Source organism: Bemisia tabaci, chromosome 6, assembly GCF_918797505.1.
Source record: "Bemisia tabaci chromosome 6, PGI_BMITA_v3".
Taxonomy (NCBI): Eukaryota; Metazoa; Arthropoda; class Insecta; order Hemiptera; family Aleyrodidae; genus Bemisia; species Bemisia tabaci.
The window spans coordinates 53,016,840-53,040,700 of record NC_092798.1 but is presented as its reverse complement, the minus strand read 5'-3'; the positions used below and the strand labels follow the sequence as shown (position 1 = coordinate 53,040,700).

The 23,861-nt window shown below is 39.8% G+C and overlaps 1 protein-coding gene and 1 non-coding gene across 3 annotated transcripts in view; one reads left to right on the top strand and one right to left on the bottom strand.

Annotated features, from left to right (window-relative positions):
• The window catches only part of LOC109041996 (uncharacterized), a 70,947-nt gene that overhangs the window by 39,216 nt on the left and 7,870 nt on the right, over positions 1-23,861 (top strand). The window contains exon 4 of one of the 2 annotated variants that reach the window (XM_072301971.1): positions 5,363-5,766. The exons of the other annotated variant lie outside the window; for it this stretch is intronic. Coding sequence (XP_072158072.1) covers positions 5,363-5,419 — 57 coding nt within the window. The 3' untranslated portion in view covers positions 5,420-5,766. Of the gene's footprint in view, positions 1-5,362; positions 5,767-23,861 lie in introns of those variants that run through there. 2 annotated transcript variants of the gene reach the window in all.
• On the bottom strand, positions 10,014-10,085 carry TRNAD-GUC (transfer RNA aspartic acid (anticodon GUC)). The gene has a single exon. It is a non-coding gene; the product is annotated as a tRNA-Asp (tRNA).

Below are 23,861 nucleotides of genomic sequence, written 5' to 3'. Positions count from 1 at the left end.
CGGACCCCCCTCTGTGCTAGGGGCCCGGGCCAGAAAACTGGTACCAGGGCCCGAGATGAGATGTGGCGGGCCTGGTCATGAGCCATTGAAGTCAAGGATGCCCAGACTGGAGACTCTTAGCATCTGACGACGGAAGAAAATGAAACGCAGTCACTAAAAATATCCCTTTGTACTGAAAATCTTGAAATAGATAGAAATTTTCCAAGAAGTACACTTCTTTGAAAATTTAAGAAGAATTCTACAGTGCCCCAGCGTGTTTTTGAAAATCTATTCACCTTTTGCGAAATTTTGAGGGTAAATTTTTCACTTTTTCTTACGAAACAAGGGTTGCATGTGAATTCGTAGTGGTTTTTCACGGGTAACACGGGCTCCCTCCGGGACCCGGGCCCCGGTACCGGGGACCCAGTATCCCCCCCCCCTTGTGGCGGGCCTGGGAGCAGACACAACATAGAACGCAAGACGAGTTAAATATTTCGAGGAGATAATATTCGGGTAAAATTGAATGATAATTACACGAAATTGTCGGGAGGGAGGCAAGGAGGGAAGACTGGGTGATGGAAAAAGAGATGTAAGTAGTTAGCGAGTAATTTATAAAGAGTTGGAGGGCAAATGGTTTCCTGTTAGTTGGGACCTCCCTGATAGCGCCAAAGTAAACACCTGTCAGTATGAATAACCAGCTAACCAGCTCACTATAAGCTAACCTTAGCCACAGCTCGGAAGCAGCGTTGCCGATCAAAGCTTCCTCTTGAACGTTTCCAAATAAATCGAATTTGCAATGCCAAACCAATGGATGGGAGATTTTTAGTTGCGTTTTCTTAAAATAGCACTCTTTGGTCATACTTTTCACCGAGAAAAGAAGTTTCGTCCTGTGAACCTTAATACTGTAAATCGCAGGGCTGTCTATCGGCAGCCCTATTAAGTTTGTGAAATCGTGTTCTCGGCGTGAGCATTTAAATAAGAACCGAGGTTTGCATACACCCAATATGTAGTTTCTACTACATTACTGTACACTGTAACCACGATTAATTTGATAGATTTTTTCTCTCCCGGAATTATAGTAACTATAATTCAGGGTTTATTACCAAAAAATCAAGAATGGACCACCCTACATGGCCAGGAATCCGGCACCACACTTTATGTTCCCTCATCGAAATTTCAAAAGGGTGCCTTTGAAAAATTGGCAAACTTAGCTTATGAGTAAGAAATGAACGTATTCCGTGATCGTCGATTCAAACTTACCACTGGCTGGAAAGTAAAGTAAAGTTAAGTCAGATACAAAATTCATTTCAATTTGCTTTGCGATTTAAAAATACATTCAATGAGCTGACTTTCTCTTAACAAAGTTGGAATCACAACGTGGAAGTGGACGTATTTCTATCAAACAGAACTATGTGCATTATGACGTGAGCCCTGTTATGCACATATTCTTATGGATCTCAGGGCTCATGTCTTAATGCACATAGTTCTGTTTGGCAGAAATACGTCCAAGTGGAATGCGATTTGTAAGGAAATAAATGTCGTTATTATCACCAGACGCATCATTCCAACAAGCGTTGATCCCGGTTGCTTGCAGTTGATTTTTGGGTTGCTTTTAGTTTTTCACTTGCTAAAAATTTAAATTCGCTGATTAAAATACAACTTTTGACTCTGATTTTTCTGCTTATGAGTTTACATCAGACATTCAAAACATGTTCAAATGTTCCGCATAGAATTTTGATGGAGACACAACACATATGTCGTGATAGTCGATCTTCGCTAAAAAAAGTGACTTGATTTAAGAATTTTAATAATTGATGACAAGAAATATTCTTGAATTTATCGCTAGGAAGAAATTCTTCTCGAATGAAGCCGAAAAGATGCTGGTATCAAGAGGAATCAGTGTATAGCAAACAGAAATCTGCTTTATCCAAGCGATTATTTACTTGATTCAAGAAAAAAATCTTCTAGGCGGCGATTACAAGTTATTTTGTTTTCAAGTAACAACAAGGACCCAAGTAAAGCATCGCTGTGAAAACATTGAAATAAAATCCCGATTTAATGCAATAAAATTGCCCTTCATAAATCTGAAATTGCAATATTTGTGCATCATTTGGTCAATAAATGCCGATTTTGAACAAATTATAAAATGAGTTCAATAATCAATACATCAGAAAAATACGCAATTTGTGATGCGATGAGAAATTGGACTTATTTAAATTTTATTGCAATAATTTCTCATGAGAAGTGTCCCTTCAATCAGCAGATAGGCAACATACGCAACATTCCGACGCAGTTGTAATAATTTTATCATATAATTTGCAACTCGTCGCAATCCTTTACACTTGGGATTTTGGTTCGTTAGTTTAGCACTGAGTTAAGTATAACGGAGATGATCTTTACTCTGTTTCGCATAGATTTGATCAAATCTGGCAGCATTGCGTTGGTCGTTGCTGGTGTTGGCCGCTGATGAATGATAGCCCCGGCCCCGGAGCGCACCATCCACCCCCCTCCTCCCTGGACGACCCGCCCCCACCCCCCCTGCCCATCCAACATGATTATTACCGTGGCTATTTATTATACCTCCGCGTAACAAACTTATAACTGATAATAAATGCTCCGAAATCAAGCACGCTCCAGCTCCTCGACAAATACAAACCGCATCCCGCATCCTCCTTTTGGCTTTTCCTGGGCTTTCTTCCTGAAATTGAGCTGCCTCCCCCTCCATTGTTAACCGCCGTGGTTCTGCGGTTGCGTTTTAAGCGATGTCGGCGCGCAGAGCAGCACCTTGCCACGTCCGACGCCCAGGGTGGCACCAGGCACCTTCCCTTTCAAGTACCCAAAGGCACACCAAGACAGGAGTGACGTCATCAACTGACGCAAAATTGGACGTATTTCTATCAAACAGAACTATGTGCAGGTGGGAAAGATGGGGTGTGCTCGTTAGTGCTTGGGCTTAAAGAATGAAATAGGAATGATAAAGCGCCACTTACGTATCCGCCGCTCTAATAGCCATTCGTCGTCTTTAACTCATGAGCCCTGTGCACAACGCTCTTGACACATGTCCACGGCTCAGGGAGTGTGCACATAGTTCCGTTTAACAGAATGTAATACCCCTCTTTTCTAATTGAGCAAACGGAACTGTGTGCCAAATAAAAGTGGCACTCATGAGTTTCAAAGTGAAACTCATGAGTCGTGGGCATGTGTCAAGAGCGTTGTGCACATTCCTCCATTTGAACGTATGGAAAAGATCGATTATTAAGGTGTTTGCTGCAAACACCCTGTTTATCGACCCTCTTCCATAGGTTTGAATGGCACATCAAGCGATGCATCGCAATGCACGCCACGCCACTGGATCAATGTATTTCAAATTTTATTCATAGGGTGGAATATGTTGAAAAAATCAACATTTCAGTCTCTAAATCAATGACAGAGGAATGTTTGTGCCAAATACCATCTTCAGAATTTTTGAAACAAGAAGAAAAGTCCTGTTTCCAATTAACCACCGATATGGATGCACTGATGTCGGTTGCAAAATGGAAACATTACTTTTGACTTTACTTCAAGATTTTGGAGGATGATTTCTGCAGGCACGGACATTCTTAACTGATTGATCAGAAAATTTTTGCTATTCCGAATTTTCGAATATAATCCATCTGATGACTAATAAAAACACATCCATCGGAATTAGGGTGCATTGTGCAAAAGCCTCGAATAAAAACAAAAGAAAAATAACATCTACATGCCAACACAGCCTTAATAAGTATCCGTGAAAGTCGTCAGATGCTTGAACGAATGTAGCTGAAAGCATGTTGAAAAACTGCTTGTATTTCACATGAGCCCCAGCGTGGAAAAATTGAAGGGCTGAATAAAAAAGGAAATGTCCGGCTCACAATGTTCCGTGATCAGGAAAAACGCCGTATGAACCCTCAATCATTGCCAAATTTTCTTTTGATAAAACACGAATTTCCTGGTAAAGTTAAGAATATTTTTCTTCAAATTTGTCGGATAATTTTGTCCGCGATTTTACCTAATGCTCCTGAAAATTTCAAAAAAAAAAAATGTTAAAAATTTCCGTAAAATAATTAACCTTGTATAGAAGGAAATTTGGCGACTCTCGGATGTACATACGGGGTTCTTCCGTAGGACGGGAGAATGGGAGTTGGCGTCTCCTGCGAGAAGGCTGCAACTCGCTCGTTTGTTTTTAAGTCGAAGCTGGAGCGGAGTGAGCACTGACCACCCCGAAGCAGGCCATCTCGCGACTTAAATATCGCGGCACTCATCCACCGACAGGATTGTTTTCTGCTGCTTTGTTGAAAAATTTAATTGTCCGCTCGGTTCGGGTTCGGTTCCCGGAGCCGGAGGAGCCGGTGCCTCCGCCCGGAGACAGCTCCAACCGCAACGCGACGCAAGCTTGTGATTCAATGGAGATATCCAACATAAAGTTCCAGCCCCGGCTCTTTTCGAAACCGAACCGAGAGTTTTAGTTTGACGTGCTTTATCGAGGTGGAATTGATAGCATATTGAAAAAAAGTAATAATGCATCAATCACAATAAAGAGACCGTTTCCTTGCAGTCGACGTAAAAATGCCCCCCCCCCCAAAGATTTTAAATTTTTATTTTCGGACGAATATATATGTCGATCGAAAATACGTTGATTAGAACTATGTCGATGAAAAAAATGTCGATCGAGTCTATGCCGATTGGTTTGTGTTTCCTTTGACCGACCTGTGTTAACCACCCACCTTGACCCCTTATAGGTAACATTATATCATTCAAAGTAGAACATTTGCAGTCTGAAAAGTATCACCTTACGAAAATTACGCGTTGTTAAAGTTGAGTCGGTAGCTTTCGATCTGTTTTCGAATCTTGTCTGGGATAAATTCATTCCAACAAACTGGTTTGTTCAATCATTGATGGTAAGTTCAAAAGAGAATATTTTACAAACATGTAAGTGATAATCATTTTAAAATTGACCAAATGTGGCCATTGAAATGTAAGAATGTAGACGTGAACACTTCTAGTCGGAGGAATCGGAACTGGTTTTTCTTTTTAATATTTTAAATTCCATTTTTACTATCTAAAGGGCAAAAATTTAAACAAAACATAAATTCCCGACAAAATTTGGACACCGTTTCGCAGGTTCATCCAAAAGAACAGCAGCAGTACCTATGCTACCGATCGAAGGATGAAAGGGGGTGGGGGGGGGGGGCGCAGAGAACCTTTTCGCTGGATGGTGAGTTTTCTTTTGTGGAGAAACAGCTGCAGGTTGGTCTGTCGGTCGGACGGACATCTGCCAGGACTCGCGGCAGGTCGAGACAAGATAATTAATAGAAACTAATGGCACGATATATTACCGCGTTAAGTATGTTTGTTTTTTTTTCAGCATCAACATCGGCATGGGTCGCTCCGCCCGCCCAAGAGTAAACAAAACGGTGTTTAATATTATTAAGTATTAAAGCCTCGAGTTAGGAAGATTGAGGCAGTAGTTAAAGCTTAATAATAACTCTGTCGGGCGCGGCGCGGCGATTGGACCAGCCCCAGGACCGGCGGGAACCCCGTGTCCATCTCGCGTCGAGTGCTCGAGCCTTTGCATAGCGACACCCTTCCACCTTTCCACCTTTCCACCTCGCCGAGGAGATGATTTTTTGCACCGGTCCTCCGACATCTTGCGCTGCTGCCAGCATCATCAGCATACTGATGAGCCATAGAAATTTTGACTTATCGACTGTGTATGTCATCGCGGACTCATCAATATCCTCGTAAATATATGTTATTCATCGCTGGATTATCAACGCTATTTCATTTCCAGGAATTTTCGTGCTTTATGCTAAGACTCCTGCAGTCAGTGTTTGAAACTCACCTTTGAGTTTCAGGAGCCAAGTGGCGCATCAAGCTTGATTTTTAGGGGCCATTCAAGATTTTTTAGGGGCCAAATTGACTTTTTATCTATATATCACAGCGCATTTAGTGGAAAGTTAGACGCAAGATGTTTTAGTTACAGAACTAGTAACTTCAACTTGGGGGAAATTTCGAAAAATCATCAAACGAAAAAATTGGGATTTTTTCTTGGAGGGAGGAGGGGCAATTTTTAGGGGCTATGTTGGCGCAGAGCCTTCATTTTTTAGGCGCCATGACCGATTTCAGGCGCATCTGGCGCGTTGGCGCCTGTGAGTTTCGAACATTGCTCATACACTGAGATAAATTCCCTTTAGAATGAATAGGGATCTTTTTAAAACACAGGGATTTTTCGTCTGAACAAAAGGAGATCCATTCGTCTCGAATGACACTGCAGTAATTCAAACACAAGTTCTGTTGCTTCAAATAGATGTTTGGCCGTTTCGAGGAGGATTCCTCTCGCGGCATATTCAATAGGAACGTTTTGTTTAGTGTTAATTTTGGCACCCGGTGGGCGTGAAACGAGAAAAACGCGTAACAATTGGAAATATCCGTGACATGTTTAATGATAATTACATTTAAAGTATTCTAAATACGTTTAAAAATTTTAAAACCATAAACATTTTAAAAATTACAAAAAAGACTTTAAAAAATATTGAGGCGCATATTTGCGATTATAAACGGAGAAATTGTCAATATGACTATTGTGTTACCTTGTGATTTTTCTACGTTAATTCACAACACGAAAATTCATGGATCTAAACGGACAGTATACTTGATGTAAAGGAATGCCCCATTGGAATAATTTACTGGAACATTCCCGATAAATTTTTTCCAGTTACGTACATTAACCCTTAGATGCCCTAGACTTTGTATACTTTTTTTGAAGACTTTATATATTTTTTATACCCCCAGAAAAGATAGCCAGGTCAATTTCACCCGGCTTGGGATTTCTATAGGTAGTCGTCATATTTTAAGAGACCTTAACCTTGAATTTTCTCAAATTTAAAATATGAGAGACACCTCAATGATGAGAGCGCAGAAATACAACTATTCGTGATGGGTGTCCACTTTTTCACAAGCAAAACTGAAGGCCCGATGGTGTGAAGCGTGAACTCACAATACTCCGCTTTATACTAGCCAATAAAAAGCCGCTCGATTTCGGGAGAAAAGTTAAAAAACGTCTATCCTATATTCGGCTGTGTTGCTCACGTAGCCCTCGAAGCGCCACCACAAATAAGACAAACTGCAACAAACACAATACGGAAATAGAGGATGAGAATTGGCGCACGTTAATGACGGCGCAGAGATACAACTATTCGTGCTTGGTGGATGTCCGTGTTGTGTCTGCAAAATTGAAGGCGCGATGACGCGTGGCGTGAACTCGCAATGCCTCCCTCTGGCGATGAGGGGTCGGAGTCGCTAAGATTTGGGAGGACAGTCAACTAACGAGGCTGGATTAATTACGTCTCTCCTATCTTCAGCTGTATTGCTAACGTAGCCCTTGAAGCACCACTACAAATAAAAAAAATAATGAAACAAACGAGAAAAATCAAAATATGAAAATAGACTAAGAGAAACGACCCGAGACGATGACGGCGCAGAGATACAACTATTCGTGCTTGATGGATGTCTGAGTTGCGTCGGCAAAATTGAAGGCGCGATGGCGTGAAGCGTGAACTCTCAATGCTCCGCTCTCCACACGGAATGATAATTAGGTTAAAAATCTCAGCTGAGTGCCCGCAAAAAGATAAAATATGAGAATAAGTTTCTCCATGAATTGAATCGATTATTTTCCAAATCACGTAAGCGCCAAAATTTCGAATGCGAGTTAAGCAAGAAAAACTGTTTGATTCGCTTTTTTGACAATCTTTGAATTCCAAAAAATGTAATCGCTTTTAGAATGTTATTTTTAAAGGACACGCTTGATTATAACAGAGACATCAAAGAAAAATCAACTTCTGTATCACCAAAATAGAAATAGAGAACTTGCAGGTGTCTGAAATTTGATGAAATTCGTGTTTAAGTGGAAACTACTGAGTGAACTGAACAGGAGGATACCCTTGGTTCATGAATTTGAAAATGACTGTAGAAGGTATGATAAAATAATCTAATCTACTAGAATACGTGTGTTTAAATGGGAAATTCAGCCAGATGACGTCACTAGTCGGTGCATTTTCTCACTTTTAAATATAATTTTAAACTATTTCCCATTTCAGAACAAAATTATACAAAATACTGCAAAATCAGCTCTTAAAGCACTTTCAGATGAAGCATTCAAAAATTTGCATGCAAATTCTCCATTGGTGTTTACGTGATTCGGAAAATAATTGGTCCAATTGATATCTCCACGGATTTTTGAAATCCATGTACTCACATTTGCGCGGATGGCTGCTGTTGAATGAATTGGCAACACGGAATTTGGATCACGTCGGCCGGCCGAGCATGAGGAGGTTTGTTTGTTTTTCGGGCGAATAACGTATCATTGATAATGGTTATTAATGCAGCTGGGCCATCTATCAATTCCCGAACTTTATCGTCAGCCTCCTCCATTCCTCATGCTCGGCCCGTGTTTTTGCCATCTCTTTTACGACTTAAACACACGGTAAGTGTGCAAAGTGAAAGTTTCGCGCCCAGCAACGGGCGGCGCACAGAGGATCGAATCAATGAAAGGAGTCGGACATGTAATTTTTGACGAGATTTTTTGGTTTTCGGCTACTCATAATGCGAAAACAAAAGTTGAGATATTAGCTTTTGTTATTATGCATCTTGCCAGTGTTTTGTACCTATTCTTTTTATGCTTTCCTTTGCACTGATGAGGACCAAAGTGTTGGTCGAGACGTTTGCGTGTCCACCATGTTAATTGTAAAGGTAAAATTGTAAATAGATTAACATCCTCTTGCACATTGTTTTTTATTCAAGCATGGCCTGAGTTGCAATTATTATATATTATATTTGTTAAGTCGGTTAATAGCTCAACTTTTGTTTTCGTAATTTTTGACTAAAACTGCAAATTTTTATATTTATTTCGTCACAGTTTAAATTTCAAGGGGTGCCACAGTAGTCAATTCACGAGGAAATCAATGAAATCACTTTTAGAGCCTCAGAATTTTGTATAAGCGGAGTTAAAAGCGTTCAAAGTTTTCAAATATTGCCCGACCTCACCTATTGATTCGATCCACCGCGCGACGGGGATGGGCCGAGAATAATTCGCGGATAATGAACGAGGCGATAAATTACAAGCTCCTAATCTTTATAATTCCTATCCTTCCGTAAACCCAATCACCACCAGCGGGTCGATTGTTAAATGTATATCGAATGACCTTGATCGACAATCGATAAATAGCATTGCTGAGATAGGTATTTATTGATTAGGATTATTCGATAACGATTTAACAATCGAACCACGGCGCCTGTTGGATTTCGGAAATTATGAAGTCATTTGACCTACTTGAACCTGTATGGATTATATATTTGTTTGTTTTTTTGTTTTTTTTTTGTTTGTTTTTCGATACATTAAATTGATGGCTCAAGTTGAATAGCGCACGTGTTAGCGATTTAGCGTTGCAAAATATCCACCAGTCATTGATATACTCTTATGAGAACATAAGTTAAAAATTTCTAAAGCGGCAGCCTGTGACAATGGTGATATCAAAACATAGGAGAAAAACGGGAAAACGGCTGAAAAGTAAACATGAAAATCCGAGACGTTTCTGCTCAAAACTGAGCCATTTTCAGTCGGAAGAATGAAAATAAAACAAAAAAAAATTCCAAATAGAAACCTGCTGACTACATGATGGCCGAGAAAATAAAAAAAAAACACATTCTTTTATATTACGAGTATTTTATTTCATTTTTATTCTCCCGACTGAAAATGGCTCAGTTTTGAGCCGAAACGTTTCGGATTTTCATGTGCACTTTTTAGCCTTGTTTCCCGTTTTTCTCCTATGTTTTGATACTTATTAGAACAGCGGGTTGATTATTGAGATTGATAGACAAAGCAAAAAATGGAGAAGACATAGGATTTTTTGGGCTGAAGAGCAAAAAGGAGTAGTCAAATTTAGATTGAGTATGACGTTATTGGAAAAAAGTGCATGTACTTTTAATGGGACCTGTCATAGAGTTTATAAAATGAAATCCTCCCCGGCGGGGAATCGAACCCCGGTCTCCCGCGTGACAGGCGGGGATACTGACCACTATACTACCGAGGACTTGTGTCATACAAACCAAAACTGAGAAATCTCAGTTTTAATGAGAAATAAAATGCAAGTGTAAGTTTGTCATCAAAGTGCTACATATTGCCGAACACGTGTGTAGTTCGTGGCGCCAGGCAATTTTTGTTACATTTTGTCACACTTATCTTTCAGCAGCAACAATTCTGCCGTGCTGAGGAAAAACGTCGGTACGAACATTCGAGAGTTTCCAAATTTCCGCCGATAAAATGTTTATTTTTGAAGAAAGTTATCAATAGTTTTCATTGAAATTTTTACAATATTTGAATCAAATTACGAACAAAATTTTCTGAAAAATTGGAAGAAAAATGTTTATAAATATTCCCAAAAACTCGTGATTTATCAAAGGAAATTTGGCAACGCCTGAAGGCTTATACGGCGTTTTTCTTTAGCGAGGCAGAATTCTAGTTGTGTAGTGTCACGAGTCATAGCTGAATGAAGTGATACATCTTTTAGTTGTGATCAGACCTTGCATAGTGGCTCATGGTCTCGATAAAGAAACTCATCAAAACCAGTGAGTAAAACTGTCATGAACACCCTCCGACAAGTGACGTCATTATTAGCTCCAGGTTTCCATGCACCCCCGTGATTGGTGAACATAGAGAAGTCAGGTCGATGTACTGTTTAAAAAGGGGCGTCATCGTTGTAATTAAACTCTTTCGAATAGCAAGCCGAGCATATTTACCGCGATGATTAGCATCTTTTGTGTTTTAATTTAATTTTACGCGCTTGAAGCCCGAAGTATTCATTTGATCCTTAGGTTCCTGGGCAACACGTAAGACCACGTTAATTAATTAATATTCAAATGGCCTTTCTTGTTACTGCGCCCGCGACCGCTCATGCCTTGAGATTACGGTGCTTGTGTTTTGAGGAAGAAACCACCCAGGTCGCAGCCACGCTCATTCTTGCGCGGGTTCAGGGATTTATATGGTCCGGGCACACGATATTTGATGGGTTTCAGCCGTTTAAACGACCCTCGGCACTGAAATACTCTACTAACTTGATTTATGAATAAATTTATAGTCGGAGACAATATATTTTAGAGACCCCACACTAACAATCCAACCAATGTAACCGAGTGAGGCAAAAGTTAAGTCTGGATGTCAACGTTATTCTTCGCCTAATGATTGACGGTTAGTCGTGGATTAATCGGTTGATGAACAACTTGTTGAACCATAAATCGAATAAAAACCGCCTAATGATGACTCGTGAATGTCGGGGTCAGCATATTGCATCAAATTATGTCTACTTCCCTTTTCATGTTTTATTTTTTTCATAGAAAACTAAGTAATTACTTAGTTCTCTAAATTTTAAAATTTTGACTTAAAATTTTCTGCGAATATTTCTCATGATCCAATTAGAAAAATCCATAGAAAGCTTTGAAACGTTACGTTGTTCACTTTTCTGCAGAAATAGTATAAAATTAGAGATGGTTAAGCTGCGAAATGCTCATAGGCTGACTTAAGTGGAATCCATGTTACCTGCCCACTTTGTTTGAGTCAAGATTTTGGTTGATGTTTATAGTTTAAAAGGATAAACCAATCAAATGAACGTTTATATTTTAAATTTAATTTTGAATGGTAAAACATTTCAAAACACTTAATCGCACGTCCTCGAACGCCCAGCGCCTAAAATGTAAATTTATAAATTTATTTATTTTTTAAGAGAAATCCTAAATGATGATAAAAATAGGAATTGTAGTATGATACATTTTATCAATTATTTACTTACATAGATAATGGAAGCAGTTGAAAGCCTTTTCGACTCGTCCTTAAGCCTAACTACTAAACGTAGTTAGGCTTAAGGGTTTTCACTAAAAGTTAAAATGTTAAAGTTAGTGTAAAATAAAAAGTTACTAAAAATTACTAAAAGTAGTTTGGCTTTTCTATATGTATTTGCTCCGAGAATGACTGTAAGACGAGCCAAAAAGGCTCTCAGTTGTATCCATTATCTATGTAAGTAAATAATTAATAAAATGTTTAGTACCACGATTCCTATTATTATCGTATTTTAATATGGTGCTAATTGAAATCCTCATCTCCCCTATCTCTAACTGTAAGATGGAATATCAACGTTCTCCTCTTTAGTATATTTTGCCCAGATCCACTTCACATCCCTAATATTCTCATGGGACGCAGGTTTCAAGGAGGGGAGTCATTCTTAACCATTGACTTCTTTCAGAGAAAAAAAGTAAAATAATTCCTACAGCCAAAGTCCGATTCATCTTATTAAAATACTTTTGGAGTGTGTCTGAAAGCATGAGTGGTCTCCAAAATTTTTTAAACGCTCTGCGTTGTTTATTAAGAAATGTGAAAAGGTGAGACACGAGGCAATTTTGGAGATATATGTATATTTTTTTTGTCTCATGATGATTGATGACTGATGCGTGACGCGTAGAGAATTTTCTTCACTCAGTTATGACTGATGAATGTCAGAATGAGCAATTTGCAAAAAATGTCCATTGAGGCAGATCTTACGCCCATTAACATATCCCTCAACACCTTGCTCAAATAATCATGACGCGGAAATTAGTGATGAGCCTCGAGGAAATTTTTTACACCCAAATAGCTTGCGATACAAAGTCGCGTTAATTTTTTCTGTTCTTATTTTGAAGGCCTCAACTAATTTGCCAGCACAACTTTGAAAAAATATACATTAGTTAAATAATGGTACGACTTTTCTCGCTTTTTTGTCATGGTTGCACAAAGATAAGAAAAGAAAAGAAAAAATCGTAACAAATTAGATTTTGGTGCGCAACTTATTTAGGATGCCTCTTTATTTACGGTTATGGTGTGGTCGGATAGTGACTGATGATAAATTATGATGAAATTTAGCAAAGATGTTTTTAAGATGAGATAAATTAAAACAAATATATAACTAAAATCAAGTGAGACTCATAAACTAGAGCATGGAAGGGTTGAATTTAATAATTTGGCTTGGACAGCTAAAAATTAACCCTTTGGAGCATGTCAAAGTTAGAGAGCAATATTTTGCAAATTTGAGGGAAACGAAAATGAAAATGAAAAGGAAACGAGTTATTTTTGGAAAATTTCGATACGTTCAACATATTAGATTGACACGTTAGATAGAATTCTAATGCAAATATATATACGTGTGCTGTAGTGCTTAATTTCTCATCATCCGTCAACATCTCATCTGCCCGCCTATAAAAATCGGATAATCGGAATACGCGAATTGGTTTTTGGCCGCAACGGAAAATTAGAATTTTCTCTACAGGGGCCTCGCTTGGCTCGACGACGAATATCAAACACGCTTACCTGGGTCCTCGCAAAATTCCACGAGCGTCAAAAGCACCACTACAGTCTCCAGTCTGGAACATTTATAAATTAAAATTTTGCCAGAGCCATTGCGATTGGCCCGACGACGCCGGCGGGGGTCAGTTCGTCGAACTCCTCAAATAAGAACTTGACTACATTCCGCCATGAACCCTGTCTCCCGTAAAACTCAGCGTTTTCCCGGGCCCACCTCGGAGTGCAGTTACGCCCTTTTCCGAGCCAAGCGACGAGTTTACCCTCTCGCCGATCGCGGGAGAGCGTTAGGTGTCGCTGAGTATTACTCGACGTTTATTGAAAACTCGCTGGAGCGGAAATGGGCGGAGCCAGTTTAGGCCGTCCGAGCCATTAACCGTATTTGTTTAAACCGATCAATTAACCGATAACATGGCCTCGGGAACGATTCATTGATTCCAACAATCTCATCCAGCAATATCTCATCCACGATTTCCCCCGTCTTGGGGGGGGGGGGGGGGAGGGTACGCGTCGAAACTGATGTAAGACTCAGAATACCTCAAAGAGAGAAAGGCGAGGACCTCCTACTATCAGGTCAGATTCGGATCTGAATGAGATGCCCAGAAATTTGCGGATATAGCAGTTCGTCACGTGCAGATGAAGAGTTCCACTACATTTTGCAATTTGGAACTATAAATTCTAACCCGGTTTAAAAACAACGTATGTGCCATTAGTTTCCCTATGCACATAAGTGTTTTCCAGAAGAGCCAGAATTATAGTTCTAAATTGCAAAATGCAGTCCAGTTATTCTGCTCCTTACCATTCTGAGGGTGGGAAAATATTTAAAAATCTACACCCGGAGACATCTAGGCGGATCATCATAGGCGGATCCAGACACCTCGAACACAGTGGCGTGGCGTGCTTTGCGATATATCGATTGATCTGTCATTTTAACCCATGGAAAATAATCGATTAACAGGGTTTCCGCAACGAACACCTTACCAATTGATTCTTTACCATAGCTTCAAATGGGGACTTATCGATAATCGATCGAGTCGAACGGGGAGACACAAGGGGGGCTGGGGTCGACCCCAGAAATTTTTTTGAATTTTTGACGCATCTAATACTGTCTGTGTCAATTTCCTCATGAAATACTACACCGAGAAAAAAAACTCAGTTATTCTACCGTCACAACGATAGTAATGTCTCACGGGATTCCACGAGAGTAGTGTTGAACCCTGGAATTAATCATAATCTTGACAACGTCGCTTTATGGCGACTCATACTGCGAGTCCTATTTCAATGTTGATAAGCACCTGCGTATAGCAGCCCCTTCCCCTTGTTAGCTAGTTCGCCAATACATCTCCTCGTCGGACCACGTTCTCTGTTTTCTTTCAATAAAATATGTAATTCATAATCCAATAATGACTACTCCGAAATATACCCAAAACACCTATCCTCATTAGGTTATGGGCCCAGGATTACGCGGAACGCGACGCGGTATTGTCGTCCTGTGGATTAATGTGTTTTGTGGTTCCTGTGGAATAACGTGACTCGATGCTCGGATAAGGGCAGAAACTGAAAACTATTTTCATCATGTTGTGCACCGAATAATATAAACTAAAACCCCGTTCTTTGTGTCTAAAATTAAAAAAAATTAAAACCCAATGTGTGAGAAATAAAATTAAAATTAAAAATTAAAACCCAATGTGTGAAAAATAAAATTAAAATTAAAAAAAAAAAATTTGTGAAGAACTGAAGTGACGGTAGTTAATTCTGAACTTTGTGAAACCAGAAGTTCAGGAAAATTAAAATAACTTTGAATTTTATAAAATTCGGAACTCTTTGAACTTTTGAAAGATAAGAAAAATTAAAATCATTCTGAACTTTGTGAAACCTGAAAGACTAAAAAAAAAAAAAAAAAAAATTAAAAATGGATAACATCAAACGCGATGAACTTAGAGACATTGAAAAACTGAAAGATACCAGCAATTTTCAATTTTGGAAATTCCAAGTTACAATTGTTTTGAAAGCCGGAAACGCGTACGAGATACTGACGGGACAAAGTGTGAAACCTGCAGCGGATGGAGAAGATGGAAAGAAGGACCAAAAACAACTCAAGGAATGGCAGAAAGGAGACGCTCTCGCACAAAAAGTGATCGTCCAAACGGTGGAGAGAAGTGTGATGATTCATCTCATGAACTGTGACAGCGCAAAAGCAATGTGGGATGTACTTTTGAAACTCTACGAACGAGATGACACCGAACAAAGATGCCAACTTCTGGAGGAATTTTTCAACGCTAAATATCAGAAAGGTACTTCCATCATGAGCCATGTGAGTACTCTGGAAAATCTCTACACAAGACTGAATGCTATTAAGGGAAACGTGTCTGAGCAAATGTTAATAACTAAAATTATAACAACCCTACCTAGTCATTACAGCTATTTTTCTGCAGCTTGGGAAGCCACAGCTACTGAGAGTAAAACTTTGGTAACTTTAAAATCACGACTCATGGCTGAGGAAAATCGTCACAAAAGCCAAAAGGCTGAACCTGAAGGCTTAGCTTTCAGAGCACAAGTGCAGAAATGTTACAATTGTAATCGAATAGGGCACCGTTTGAAAGAATGTAGGGATAAAATTGTCTGTAATCTGTGTAACAAACCGAATCATGTTGCCAAATTTTGTAGAAATAAAAATGGCAGTGCGCGTGATAAAACTGATAACAAAAATAAAGGGTCTTATCCTCCTTGTGGAATTTGTAAGAAGACTAATCATCTAGAGGCACAATGTTTTTTTAGAGATAAGAATGAAAGTGATGAGAAAAATAAGAGAAATAAGAATGGTAAACCTGTGCTTATGGCAAACAATTTGTACGATGGTGACGTCAAAACATGGGTCATTGACTCAGGTGCTACGTCACATATCTGTCGTTCTAGAGAATATTTCACTGAATTCGTTAAGTGTGATCACAAAATTGGTGTTGCCAAAGAGGGCGAATTTTTGATCGCCAGAGGAATAGGAGTGATTCATTTTGATCGATTTATTTTACGTGATGTCTATTATATCCCTGAAGCGTCTAGAAATCTAATTTCCATAAGTGTAATAACCCAGCAGGATGGTCAGGTATTCTTTGATAAAAATGAAGTAACAATTAAAAAAGATGGAAAGTTTGTATTTAAAGGTACTCAGGATGAATCAGGTCTCTTTATTGCAAATGCAGAGGTTTGTGAACCAAGTGAGATTAAAGATGAGGATATGAAAGGTAACGCTTTCCTCACTAGCCCTGCATTAGATTGGCACGCAAAAATGGGGCATTTGGGTAAAAACAACATGTTAAAACTGGTAAAAATGGCCGAAGGCATTAATTTAACTGAAAAAGACATTCTGAGCATGAGTGACAAAGAAGATAATTGTGATGTTTGTTTGCGAGCAAAACTAACTCGAACCCGATTTGGAAAAGAAAGAGAAAGAGCAAAACGGAAATTAGAAATAATACATACAGACTTGTGTGGCCCTATTGAGCCTGATACATGGGACAATAAACGTTATATTGCAACTTTTACTGATGGATTTTCAGGATTTCTGATGGTCTCTCTGCTGACGTACAAGAGTGAACTTTTTGAGAACTTAAGAGACTACGTAACACAAGCTGAGACAAAATTTAATCTAAAAGTAAGTAAAATAAGATGTGACCGTGGTGGAGAATATATGAGTGCAGATTTAAAAGACTGGTGCCGAGAAAAGGGAATAATTTTGGACTATAGTCCCCCGGCAACTCCCCAATTGAACTCGACAGCAGAGAGAACCAACAGAGTGCTCCTGGAACGTGCTAGAGCACTCATTTTTGAAGGGAATGTTGATAAGAAATTATGGGGTGAGGCAGTTTACACTGCAACACACCTTCTAAACCGTAGCCCTAAGTCTTGGTTAAATTGTACACCATATGAAAAATGGTATGATAAAACTCCAAATCTTAAGTATCTGCAAATATTTGGTTCTATGGCTTACGCCAAAAATTTAAAACATTTGAAAAAGCTCGACGAAAGGTGTCAAAAGTATACTCTAGTTGGTTACGCAAGTAATGCATATAGACTTTGGGACGCAAAAGACGAAAAAATAATAGTATCAAGAGACGTTGCATTTATAAAACCAAGTAACAATAAACTTTTGGATGCAGAAAATGTGTGTGATCCATTTGAGGATCTGTTTAAAAGAGAGGAGAGTGAATCAGAAAAATCAGACGAGAATCTCAGTGAGAATGAGGTGGAAATGCATCAAGATGAGACAGAGGAAGAGATTCATCAAAATAATGCAAACGAGACGGAGGGAGAGCCTCTTCAAAACATTCAAAATGAGACAGAGGAAGAAAATCTTCAAAAGGAACAAAACGAAGTCGCAACACGTGCTGGACGAGTTACAAAACAAACTCAATTCTATGGAGATCCAGTACCGAGTAGTTGTATCCTTTTGACATTTTCCGACGCAGTAACTGGACCAGATGGTCGCAAATGGAAAACTGCTATCGAAGACGAAATAAATTCGTTGGCAGAAAACGAAGTCTACAAATTAGTGGACGAAAAAGAAGCAAAAGGGGCAAAAGTACTGTCTAATAGATGGGTATTTAGAATTAAAGATAATGGTCAATACAAAGCTCGTTTATGCGTTCGGGGAAATGAGCAAAAAGAAGACGACTTCGACTATGAAGAAATTTTTAGTCCCGTAACGAACGAAAGTTCAATAAAAATTATGTTTGCTTTAGCTCTCCAATACAATTATAAAATACTGAAATTTGATGTAAAATGTGCTTTCTTGTATGGAAATTTAGAGGAGAATGTTTTCATGAAAATACCCGAAGGTTATACTAAGTGTAAGAATAAAATTTTCAAACTTCTGAAAGCACTTTATGGGCTCAAACAGTCGCCTTTACAATGGTTTAAAAGATTGACTGACTTTCTTGCGAAATGTGGATTAAAACAGCTTAAATCTGATAGGTGTGTTTTCAGAAATACTAAGGGTACACTTTGGCTCGCCATTCATGTTGACGATGGTCTGGTTGTGTATAAAAATGTTGATGAGAAAAATCATTTAGTAAAAGCCATGCAGAGAGAATTTAAGCTTACATTGGAGGAGAACCCTACGTGTTACTTAAACATAAAAATCGAGGCCAAGGGCGATACATTAAAATTGTCACAGGAAGCGTATGCGAACTCAATCATAAATTCCTTTAACATGAGTGACTGTAAACCTGTTTCAACGCCGATGGAGCCCGGTCAGATGATAGAGAGAACCGGAAACTCCGCCGACGATTTCCCATACAGGCAAGCCGTTGGAAGTTTGCTTTATCTCAGTAACAAGACGCGCCCTGACATTTCTTTTGCTGTCAGCTACGCAAGTCGTCACATGGAGAAGCCTGAGAAAAATGATATTGATATCATAAAACGAATACTGAGATACTTAAGGGGCACTACTGGGGATGGTGTCATGTTTGAACGGTCAACCGAATCTGAGTTAACTTTATCAGCATTCTGCGACGCCAGCTACGCTGATGATTTAATCACCCGGCGAAGCACCTCGGGATATATGGTACTTTTGAACGACAACCCAGTCAGCTGGGCATCCCGAAGGCAACCAATAGTTGCCACGTCAACCACAGAGAGTGAGTATATTGCGTTGGCGGATACTTTGAAAAATCTATTGTTTTTAAAATCCTTCATAGAAGAATTAACGGACAAACAAGTTCGATGTATCTTGAAAGAAGATAACCAAGGGACTATAAGAGTTGTAAAAAAGGGTCAATTCAATAGACGATCCAAGCACATAGATGTGCGTTACCATTACGTGCATGAAAAATTTTCGGAGGGTTTTTTCAAAATTCAATACTGTCCATCGAGCGAACAACTTGCCGATATGCTCACCAAACCCCTCCCGAAACTAAAATTCATATCTCTCAGAGATAGGGTTGTGAAATAATTTCTGAAATAATTCTATTTACTATGCTTTTCATTATTTCCTTTTTTTTCAGTGTCTTTTTCAAATACTCTCTGAAATCTTAACATAATTCTATGTTTTCTTTTCTATGTTTACATAACACTATTAAAAATTTATTTACTTGTAATAATATTAAGTTTCTTTTTGTAACGATGAGGAGTAGAGTTCTTCCGTAAGAAGGACACATAGGTTTTGATGTATCCCCCATACTATAATAAGCGTTTTTATTAGAGAAATGTCAAGATTAAGGGGGAGTGTTGAACCCTGGAATTAATCATAATCTTGACAACGTCGCTTTATGGCGACTCATACTGCGAGTCCTATTTCAATGTTGATAAGCACCTGCGTATAGCAGCCCCTTCCCCTTGTTAGCTAGTTCGCCAATACATCTCCTCGTCGGACCACGTTCTCTGTTTTCTTTCAATAAAATATGTAATTCATAATCCAATAATGACTACTCCGAAATATACCCAAAACACCTATCCTCATTAAGTAGAACCGTGGATTTTAGTTCTTGGAACGATGAGCACGGTGATATGACCGTGTTCACCGTAATATTACTGTGGGCACAGACATACTATTATGAGCATGGTTATGCTACTGTGCTCATCAATAATATTACCAAAATCCACGGTTCCACTACCGTAGAATCCCGTGTGCCATTATTACCATGGTAACCGGCTTCCAGGACTTTATGTCCACCTACCTTTCGTCCATTAAATACATGTCCACCGCTATTTATGTCCACTAAACTTTAAGTCCGGTCTATATTGAGTCCACATGATTTTATGTCCAACCATGAATAAGTCCAAAACTGTCCAAATTGTGGACATGGTATGTCCACATTTTTTTCTTCTCATTTAAATGACAGGAACCACCTCAAAAATAAATGCATACTACTACCTTCAGTTTGAAAAACATTTCATTCATGAATCAAGTCATGAAAGAGAACAGACTCTAAGAGCAGATAAAAACATATGTTCATGTGTACACTGTACGAATATGGTAAGATGAAAACCAAAGCGGGAGCCTAGGAAATGCTCCAATGCCAAATTAAACTTTTTTCAGTGACAGATGCAGTCAAAATTGAAAGTCCTCTTTAACTAGTTATTTCGTCCGCCCTCAATCTTGTAGGATACTGTGCAACGCCTCTGACGCGAAATAGTTGCTTAAAGCGTTGCGGCGCGGCCGGCAACCAGCGTGACACGCGCATAGGCGCTTACAAACCTAACGGGATACTTCACGCGTTGCGCAATGCGTGAAGTATCCCGTTAGGTTTGTAGGCGCCAGTGCGCGTTCTGCGCTGCTAACACGCCGCTCTGCTCTGTGTTAGGCTCCAATATTTAAACTCGCGGAGTCAGCGTTTTTCGACTAATGATTTTGAAATGTTTGCACTCTCTGCATTGATCGTTCCCTTTTAAACTGATGAAAAAGAAATATGTACCACTGGAAAATATAATGTGTTTTATGTAAATATATTAGTGGTTCCGTGTCAAATTTAATGATTCCCAAAGCATTCAAATTTATTCTTTTATGTTTTGGGCTTTTACTGTGCTGCAGCGTGGTGCAAGCGCAACCAAACGCTCAAAATTGGACGTATTTGGCTCAAGGAGGTCAATGTACAAATAAGTTAAAAACAAAAAATTGCGTGCTTCTTAGTTTTTTCCTCTTTTATTAATTTTTGTATAGTTTCTTTCATCACAACTACGGCTCATTGAGATTCATATCGATGCCATTGCTTGGAAAAGGTTTTAGAAATATTTACGACGTTTTAAAAATGTAAATGTTTATAAAATAAAGTAATAAATTTCATTAAAAAAAAGAAGGTACATTTAAGACATATTTTAAATCGGAAATTTCAAGGATAGAAATGAAGCCAAGTATTTACCAAAAACAGTCTGTTGACGTAAAAAAAGTGGACATATAGTCCGTGTACCGGTAACCGTCAAATAACCGTGTTTTTTTCTCCGTGTACCAAATGTAAGCGTATTTCTTTCTCCTTTCCTCCGTTCCCTACTTCAGCTCTGAGCTCTCAGCTACTTCTGACTGAGACTGTTGAAGGCGCATGCTAATTTCATCACAACTCAGTAAGTTTCCGTTTTTATGCGGGAAACTCAGGGAAACCTTGATGATACATTAAGGATTTGGAGGTTACGCACATTAATTTTTCGCCTTTAATTCTGGAGGAGGCCAGAAAAAATTCCTCATGCAGCATCCGAGGAAGGAATTAAGTCAAACTCTATTCAACGATACTAACAACGGTATCTCCTCTCTTCTTTAGGTCTTAAGCCTCTATAATTGAAAGTAGGTCTGTCTTTAAGAAATACAGAGTATTTGTTAGCCAATTCTCGTGTAATTTTTAGCACAGAGTCAGAAAATGATCAGTTTTTCCTCCGGCCGTACCCACAAATTTTTCGTAAATCGAGATTTTCTCCTCAAAAATGGGAATTTCCGAGGAAATGTGTGCGTGATACTTCAAACCGGGTATTTTTCGGAGTCAGTAGTTCCAAGTAAACGGATGCAAAAAAGATTTTTAAATCCCATTCTCAAGGAATTGGATAATGTCGTCGGTTTGTTTCACACCGATTTTCTGGCAAATTATATGTCCCTTTGAAAAGCCTCCTGTTTGAGGAAGATCTCGATGTTTCGGCAATTTGGTGAGTATAGAAAAATATGAGGGCATTCCAGGACTCAGCACAGAAAATTCCATAGGAATTAACCTGCATATCCCCAGCGGTATGTTTTTGTTTTTGTTTTGCGTGGACACGGATAATGAATGTGTAACATATAATAATTTTTCACGAGAAGCAGTGGTTCTCTAGCGCAGAGTGGCAAAATGTCATGAAAAATAAAATATTGAAATTTCACGTGAAATATTTCATGAAATTTAATAATTTATGAAACATATTGAAAAGTACCGGTTCTTTTTCATGTTCCGCAAAAAGTAAAAATTGTGACTATCTTCTGTTTTTGTGTGTTTGAGCGCGGGTTGCATACTCTAGCCCCTGAAAAACATGAAATACTTCACAGCCTCGTGAAATTTCATGAAATATTTCATTGAAATTTCCAATCTTTCATTTCTCTCTTACGTTTCCTGGCACCCTGCTCTACCGCATAGGGAAATAACGGCAATGCTACATGAGCTAGAAGTGCGTGATGCGTAGGATATCCTGTTTCCTCTTCTCGAGGTGAAACTGAGGCGGGCGGACGGAGGCGCCATCTAGCGGCGCGGCGCGGCGGCGGCGACGCGGCGACGACGAGCGAAGGAGGTGATAATTAAGCCGGGTTTTCCTCCAACTGGCGCAGCGCACAGCGATCGCGTCAAAAACGCGGTTCTTGGCGCGAATGGCGCGGCTCTGTTCTCCTCGGAATCTGTCACAGGCGTCGTGCGCTGAGTACAGCATCGGCTCTTTCACACTGTTTTTCGTGTTTTTCGATATCAGTGTGGCGTCTATCGTATCAGTGATTTTTAGATTGAATTAATCCAGATAACAATTTAATGAATGAAATATCCAGTCTTACGAGGTTTGCCTAGCTTTGCAGCGATGAGAACCCACACTTTTTCTCTCTTTATGTTGTTCTTGTATTCCGGGCATTTGGGGTTGAAAAGTAATGGGTGCTTTCCAATTTCATTAAGAAACACCTCATCCTCTACAGGCGTGAAGGTAACTTCGGTTGAAGTCATAGTGCAAACAATCAATCAAAATAAAAATTCACGTCTGCTCTTCAGCAAAAACAATAGAACACTGGAATGTGATCATCTGTGATTCGCACTTGGCGTCCAGACAGGACATCCAACAAGGTTTCCAGACAGGACATCGAACGAGGTTTCATCCCGTCGGACCGCGGCTCCTTGCGCCGCGCCAGAGGACGCAGCACCGGTCCCGGACCGGTGCTGCGTCTTTGGGCGCAAGCGTTGGCTCGGTGACGCTTGGCGCTCATCGCGCGCTGTCATTTCGGAGGGAACCGGAAGCATTTGATTTCATGTCTAGCAGTGCAGCGCCGCGCCCAAAACCGCCGTCGCCGTTGCGCGCGCCCTCGCGCTAGTTGGAGGAAAACCCGGCTTTATGGCGATGGCGAGGCGACGACGCGAATGGAGCGGAGCGACGCTGGACACGGCCGGGGCGTCGCCGGCGAACCAATCACGGCGTCGGCCGGGGCCCCCTCCGACCCCCCACCCCGCCCCCCGGGGCCCGGGGGGCCCACCGCCGAGAAATCCACTGCGCCCGAGCCCGCGGACCTCCCGCGTGGACCGACCATGGCGGGCCGGGGCCCCATTCTAAATACCCATCCGACCGACGCACCCGCGGAGCCAGATCGCTCTCCAATCAAGAAAAAAAATCAACAAATAATAAATAAATAAGAAAAGATTAAGAAATAAAAGCCGATGCTAATCAATTTTCATTTTGAAAATTGAATCATTTGTTTGTAGAAATGACGTTCATAACGTTCATGCTTGTGATGCCGTTCGCTACTCAAATCGTGCAGCTTTTTTATTTTCTTCTTCTTTTGACCACG